This window comes from Lipotes vexillifer, unplaced genomic scaffold, assembly GCF_000442215.2.
Source record: "Lipotes vexillifer unplaced genomic scaffold, Lipotes_vexillifer_v1.1 scaffold1003, whole genome shotgun sequence".
Classification (NCBI taxonomy): domain Eukaryota; kingdom Metazoa; phylum Chordata; class Mammalia; order Artiodactyla; family Lipotidae; genus Lipotes; species Lipotes vexillifer.
Window position 1 is genome coordinate 2,699,880 of NW_006798890.1, and position 7,460 is coordinate 2,707,339.

Below are 7,460 nucleotides of genomic sequence, written 5' to 3' on the forward strand. Positions count from 1 at the left end.
CTCACAGCTTCTGTGTGGTCTCAGCTGTGCCCTGCACAAGAGCACAGGTTCAGTAAATGTATGATAAAAAAATAAACCAGGAACTCAGAGAAGAGCCAGCTGAATGGGAGTGTCCAGTCTTGGCGACCACAATGAGAAGGACATGTGCACGAGCCAACCCTCTGAAAGGTCCCCTGGGGGGAGGAGGAAGGAGCAGTTTAAAGATGAAAAAGGTCCCGTCTCTCAAACCTACGAAGCCGGCCCTGGGCTGGGTGAACGTGATCTAAGAAGCCTCCAAGGGCAGGCAGGGACCAAGCGCGAGGTTGGGTGAGGGAAGGCAGAGTCTGAAGGGCAGGAAGCGGACCCCGCAGAGGTTTCGGGCAGTACTGTCTTGTTTGCTGCGGTATCCCTCAGACTAGCATGGCGTTCAGTAAATATCTGGAATTACCGATTGCTGGAGGCAGCCTTCCGCGGGTCTGAGCACCGGCTAGTTGCGGACTCAGCCTACCTCCACAGGACCACTTTGCCTGGGAGAAAAAGCCAGGTGTGCGGGGGTATCCCCAGCGTGCTGAGACCCGCCCCGCGCCTCCGCGCCCCGCCCAGAGCCGCAGCGAGGGTGCGCTAGCGGCGCCCGCCGTTTACGACGGGCCGGAAAGCAGTGGCCACAGCCAGCGCCGGCTGAGCCGGGTCGCTATGGGGGTAAGCGGAGGCGAGGTGCCGCCGGGGCAGAGGCCGGGAGGTGGCGAGAACCTGGGAGGCAGGAGCTCGCGCCAGGAGGGAAGGAGGGGAGTGGGCTCGCGCTGAGAAGGATCGGGGAGGCACAGCTCATGCCGGGAGGGGAGGAGAAGGGCGGGGCCGGGCAGGGGCTAGGCGCGGGGCTGCCCGGGCGCTGTTGACGACATCGCCCTGGCGTTCCTCCTCTCAGAAAATTGCGCTGCAGCTCAAAGCGACGCTGGAGAATGTCACCAACCTCCGGCCAGTGGGCGAGGACTTCCGGTGGTACCTGAAGGTAAGGCTCTGGTGGGGGCGCCGGGGCCGGGGCCGCGTAAAGGTTTCCCACCCTGATCTCAGTGAGATCCCACCCTGATCTCTTTCCCACCCTGATCTCAGTGAGATCCCACCCTGATCTCTTCGGCTAGATGAGAAATGCTTATTAAATGTTCTCTTTTCTTCTGGGTAGCATTTTATGTTTGCTTTTTTAAGTTTATTGGTCAATTCTTTTAAAAAAATTTATTTATTGGCTGCGTTGGGTCTTCGCTGCGGTGCGTAGGCTTCTCATTGCGGTGGCTTCTCGTTGCAGAGCACGGGCTCTAGGCGTGTGGGCTCAGTAGCTGTGGCTCGCCGGCTCTAGAGCGCATGCTCATTAGTTGTGGCGCACAGGCTTAGTTGTTCCGTGGCGTGTGGGATCTTCCCGGACCAGGGCTGGAACCCGTGTCCCCTGCATTGGCAGGAGGATTCTTAACCACTGCGCCACCAGGGAAGCCCTACTGGTTAATTCTTAATTGGTAGTATCTTGAAATATCTTTTGTAATTTTTTCCTCCGTAACATATTTCATGGTATGTAAACAAACACTAAACGAAAGGCTACTTGAAGGGATCTTGTGATTATTTAGTACGAATAATTTCACCTTCTCTTTTTTTGATTAGGTTTTATTTACTGTGAAATCGTTTAATTTTGTGCATGGCTCCATTCTTAATTCCCCATCCTGTATTGGTAAATCTGGTACTCTAGTGGGATGGTATACAGAGGTCCTCTTCTTAACTGAGCAGTTTGAGACCGTTTACTCTCCCAGATCCCGGAGCTTCTGATCTGTTTTCCTTTTAGTCTGAATCGCAGAATCCTTCAGTACCTGGCAAAAGCCCTATCTTTCAGGAAGCTTTCTGCCCACCTTTATTTCCAAATATTTTGAAGCCCGAGTGCCAGGGCTTATTTGAGGAGTTGATGTTTCCTGGCTTCAAAAAGCAGAGTCTAGAGAAGGAGACAAAGAAGGAGTAGCAACAGAATGATAAATACTTTTACCAGGAACCTACAGGGCCTGTAAGGACACACAGGAAGCTCCTAACTCAACGGGGGGGGGGGTACTTTGAAGCCATTTGTACTACTTGAGCCTTGAATCCCTAGCCAGACTGGGGACTTCTTAAGAGGAGGATGAGCAAGCCAACACGAGAAACACTTTGCCCAGAGAGAAGTCTGGTTATGTCCTTAGTGGGGCTGGTTATAAGGATGAGGTAAGATTGCTGACAAGATGATGAGCCTGCCCACCTCACACTGTTCTTACCCTTCCCTCAGCGTCTGTCCAACTGAGCCAACTTCTTTACTAATACTCTTTTTCCTCCTCCCCAAGATGAAATGTGGCAACTGCGGTGAGATTTCAGAGAAGTGGCAGTACATTCGGCTGACGGTAACTGCTCCCCCTACCACTATACCCATATACAGACACACATAGGCCTCTGGGCAGGGATATGTGGCCCTCACCTCCCCGGTCTTTGGACCCCACTTTTTGTGGTTTGGGAGGGCAGGCAGAGTGTGATCAACTGGGAACAGTGGGCTTTGGGATGTGAGGCAGAGTTCAAAGTCAAGGGGAAGTCCTTTCCTCACTCTCAAGAAGCCTTCCCAGGATTCTTGTCCTAGCAAGTTGCTCACCCTGTCTGGGTCTTGGTAGATATAGATGGTGTGTATTTAAATACTGTTATAATATTAATTGATAATAAGTGGTAGGACTGGGTCTCCTGGGGACCCTTACATCTGACTGATATGTGACTAGAGGTTCTGTTTACTGCTTGCCAGGACAACGTGGCACTGAAGGGAGGCCGTGGCAGTGCCTCCATGGTCCAGAAGTGCAAGCTGTGTTCAAGGGAAAACTCCATTGGTAGGTAGGCTATGGATATTGACCTCTGCCAGGCTGGCCATCGGCTTTGTGGTGCCAGACCGAAAGCATGCTCATGTTACCTGCGGGTGGACCCAGGCCTGAGGTATCCAAGCTTCTGCCGTGGACTCTTGCCCAGAGCCACATCTGGGTACCTGGGTGGGGCCGGGATATGGACTTAAATCGACTTTGTCTTCTCTTTTACATTTCAGAGATTTTGAGCAGCACCATCAAACCTTACAATGTAAGTTTCCTGCTGCAGTGGCAGGCATGGTGGGATCAGATCCAAGCCGGGAACTAGGAGGCCTGGGTTCTCGAGTTATATCTGCACCAGAGTGACCCACCATGGAACTGATTGACTTCATGTGCTTACTTGTTCGTTCATTCACTCAGTCATTCATTCACTGTCAGTCACTTATTCACCTTACCCTGACTGAGTGCTCGGTAGGAAAAAGACTCATAACTAGGCTATTGTACTGCCTTCTTATAAGTGTTGGGCTGTGGGAGCTTAGGGGACCTCTGACCCAACCTGGCCACTCAGTTTCCATCACTGGGAACACTTGCCTTGTCTACATCTTAGAGGGCTAGTGAGCCTTCTCTGAATCCATGGATGAGACAGTGCATCCATCCTTGATATTTGATTTTATTAGGTATTTATACATTACTGCATTAACAGATTAGTCCAAAGGTGAGGGAGGGAGTGTATGCTTTGGGTCTGTGTCTTCATCCGTTCCTATTTGGTATTTTTGAAAAATGTCTGATTTATGCCAAATTCTCAGCTTTGTCCTGAAGTTAAAGGGAAAAATCACACAAGGACTTGCACTCAAGTAAATCGTTATCTAGCGCAAGAGACAGACCAGCAAACAAAAACCAATCCAGGGCCAGGCACATGGTTGGTGTGCAGGAAGCATTTCTACAGTAAATGACAGGATGAGAATGAATGAGTGGGTGTGTCCTTGGGGTCTGTGGGCCCAGGGGTCAGGGAGGCATGAATTTCCTGGCTGTACCACCCACCTCAGTGTGCCTCCTCCACATGCATTATCCCACTTCAAAGGCTTTAAGTCAGCCCCTGCCTTGACAGCATGGCGGATGGTTAGCAAAAGGCCACAGCAAAGTGTACTTGGGCCTTTTGGATGACCTGGAAACCTTATAGCTTAACATTCGTCTTCATAGTTTTTATTTTGATAATTTTATCTACCATTCATTGAGCATAGTGTCGGGTCCTATACTGGGCAATTTACACCTCGTTCAGGTTCTCATAATAAACCTGTAGTGGTTTCCTCAGCTCCAGCTGACAATCTTAGGCCCAGAGGAAAAGAGGCAGAACTGTGTCTGAGCTCACATCCAGGCACTCTGACCCCAGAGTCCACATCCAGGAAGATCTCTTGGCAAGCAGGTGTCAAGGCAGCCTTCTTCCAGAACGGGATGAGTTGCCCCCGAGTCCCATTCTGGGCTCTCAGGGGCTGTGGAGTCATCCTGAGGGCACAGTTGGACCTACCTTCTCAACACACTTCCTTTCTAGGCCGAAGACAATGAGAAGTTTAAGACGATAGTGGAGTTTGAGTGCCGAGGACTTGAACCAGTCGATTTCCAGCCCCAGGTGCATGTCTTCCTGGGGAACCTGTGTCTTTGGGGAGGGCGTATAGGAAGTGACAGTAGAACTGTGCTTCCTACAGAGACCGTGGACTAGGAATTCTCATTTCTAAGAATAACAGTTTTATTTATTAAGCATCTAATATATGTTGGGCACCAGGCTTGTCACTTTTAATGTTACCTCACTTAATCCTCACAGTGACTCTGTGAAGTTATACATCCTATTTTTCAGATGAGCAAAGAACTTCAGAGATTTTGCCACTTGCCCAGGGTGATGCGGTTAGTACGCAGTGGAGCTGTAATTTGAACCCACATCTATCCGACTCCAGAGCCAGTGCTCAGGCCACTTTATTTGTGTAGCATTTTCACCTCACAACCCTGTGAAGTAGGCAGAAGAGAGAGTATTGTCATCCCCGTTTCATAAGTAAGAAAACTGAGGTCCAGAGAGGGAAGTGACATGCCCAGGGTGTTTCAGAAAATCAAGGGTAATGGACGGGTTTACCCCACACCTCCTGCCTTCTGGGCCAGGGCTCTAATTTGGAGAAACCACTCTAGTCCCAGGGCAGCTGCCAGGGCATAGAAGCTCAGTAGTTATTCCAGAACAGTAGCCCACACTGTATTTCTGTCTTCCCATGTCAGAGGTATTGTGAGAAAGGCCAGTTCCCTGACCAGGCCCCACAGGCCAGACCAGTGCCTCCTTTCCCCCAGATTAACTGCTGCCTTCCTGTCACCTGCAGGCCGGGTTTGCTGCTGAGGGTCTGGAATCCGGGACAGTCTTCAGTGACATTAATCTGCAGGAAAAGGTACAGGACTTGGGGGCCTTGCGGGGAGCTCTAGGGCACCTGGTGGGAATAACCCTTTTGGTGAACAAGGCTCTTCAGTGGGAAGCCGACTCCACACTTTCATGCTTTTTGTTGGTGATTTTGGTGTTTACGATAGCCCCAAGTGTAGTGCTGAAGCGCTGCCTAGTGTTCACAAGCAGGAAAGCTGGGTGTGCCTTACAGAGAAGATATGTGTTAGACAAGCTTGTTCAGGTGTGAGATACAGCACTGTTGGCTGTGAGTTCAGTATTAGTGAATCAGCTATATATATATATATATATATGTATGTATATGTATGTATGTGTGTGTGTATATATATATATATATATATGTATGTGTGTGTGTGTGTGTGTATATATATATATATATGTTAAATAAGGTGTTTTTAAACAGAATCAGATGCTCCCAGGAACCTAACCCTGTATTTCCCCTGGGAGCAGTGATCCAGTATTCACTAATACAGTGTTTGTGGGGACTTTGTAGAACATAACTACTGTGAATACCAAGAATCAACTGGACATGTTACTGCCTTGCAGATAAGGAAGGCTTGTGGTCAGGCCTCAGAGGAAGGAAGGACAAAAACATTCAGTTTGCATAGCACCTAATAACAGTAATTGGATTTACTGAGCTCTCATATGTGCCTGGCCCTAGGCTAAATACTTTTACATATGTTAACTCTTGATTCTTTCAACATTCAGTGTAAAATCTACTGCTGTCCTCTTTTTTTTTAATAGAGGACAGAACGAAGGCTCAGAGAAGTTAGTGACTTGCCCAAAATCACAAAGCTAGAAGAGTAGGAATTCAGGCCCGAGCAGTCTGGCTCTGTTCTGGGTCTGACATGTTCCTGCAGATTGAGCCGGAGCCTGAGCTAGGCCTTTTTAAGTCCTAGTCCTTCACTCCCCATGCTGTCCAGGCTGCCTCGTGAGGCTAACGCTGCCATTTTTTCCCACAGGACTGGACTGACTATGACGAAAAGGCTCAGGAGTCTGTGGGAATCTACGAGGTCACCCACCAGTTTGTGAAGTCCTAAACCCTCTTCCTGCACACTTGCCTCTAAGAACTGAAAAGGGACAACGTGCCCTAAGCAGCACAGTGCAGAGGCTGGTCCCCTCATGTCTCGCCTCCTGGCAGTTGTCCAGGCCCTCACAGCCTGTGTGCTGGGCTGTCACAGCGTCCCAAGCGCCACCAATAAAGCCCCTGTTTGTGCTACACTGGTAGATGAACAACCACTCTACTTCCTCCACTCCCCTTCATGTTGGAGGGCTTTGATGGCTTCTTGGCACCTTCCCACAGTACAGAATCTTAGCCTGACCCAATTTGCAAAATAGGAACACAGAGCTCCTAAGGGCTCTCAAGCTCTTGGGGAGAGCACAGGCCACCCCAGGGGACCAGAGGTGTCCAACTCATTGGTACAGAGGGCAGCGGAGCCTGCGGAATGATGTCATGAGCCAGAATGTCACGTTGACCACCTTGGCTCTTGGGTAAACCCAGGCAACTCTGTTCATTGGTGTCACTGCATATTCCAGGGACAGAAGGGACTTTGGAGGCCAGCAGTTCCATCCTGGCATGAATCTTCTCTCTCCAATCCCTGCCAGATGGTCCTCAGGTCTTTGCTCACTTGCTGTGATGGGGCAATCCCTCTCACCAAGGGAATCCCTATGGAAGTTCTTCCTTATGCTGAGTCAGCCTTTATGCTTCCTTCAGCTCCTCCTGATGGTCCTGGTTTGTCCCTTTTGTGGTCACACTTCTGTGTTCTTCTGCCCCTGGATAACCCTGTGGAGGTGTGAAGACAACAGTCCCGGCCTCTGTGTCTCGTGGGCCTGGTTCCCTGGGTCTAAAGATCCTCTTACAGTGGATAGAGTTGTTCAGTGCACAGTTAATTCATGAGGGCAAGCTTACGTCTTCATACCGGTGACTCCACCATTCGGAAAACCTGTCACGAGAGACCTTACTCCTCTCCAGTGTTCTGCTGGAGCCTGGAATTCTTTGGAAGAATTACTACCTTCATTTTCTGAGTGCCCCTCTGGGACAGAGTCTGCCCACTCTGAGGCTGGTTGTGGAGCTCTAGGAAGGGGATCCTCAGAGGCAGGTGAAGCTGGCCATGGCCAAGGGTGGGGAAGAGATGCCTGCCCTGTTCCCTCTCCAGTCTGGCAGCTGTCACGTGTCCTCTAGGTCCCCTGTGTTCCCGGCCCCTGGGCCT

At 50.2% G+C, this 7,460-nt stretch overlaps 1 protein-coding gene across 1 annotated transcript; it reads left to right on the forward strand.

Annotated features, from left to right (window-relative positions):
- The first annotated feature begins 637 nt into the window (after positions 1-637).
- Positions 638-6,469, forward strand: CZIB (CXXC motif containing zinc binding protein). The gene is made up of 8 exons (XM_007471172.1): positions 638-678; positions 905-988; positions 2,325-2,381; positions 2,768-2,849; positions 3,059-3,090; positions 4,369-4,446; positions 5,177-5,242; positions 6,213-6,469. The coding sequence occupies exons 1-8, from the start codon at positions 673-675 to the stop codon at positions 6,288-6,290; spliced, it is 483 nt and encodes a 160-aa protein (XP_007471234.1). The 5' UTR covers positions 638-672; the 3' UTR covers positions 6,291-6,469.
- Positions 6,470-7,460: the final 991 nt, after the last annotated feature.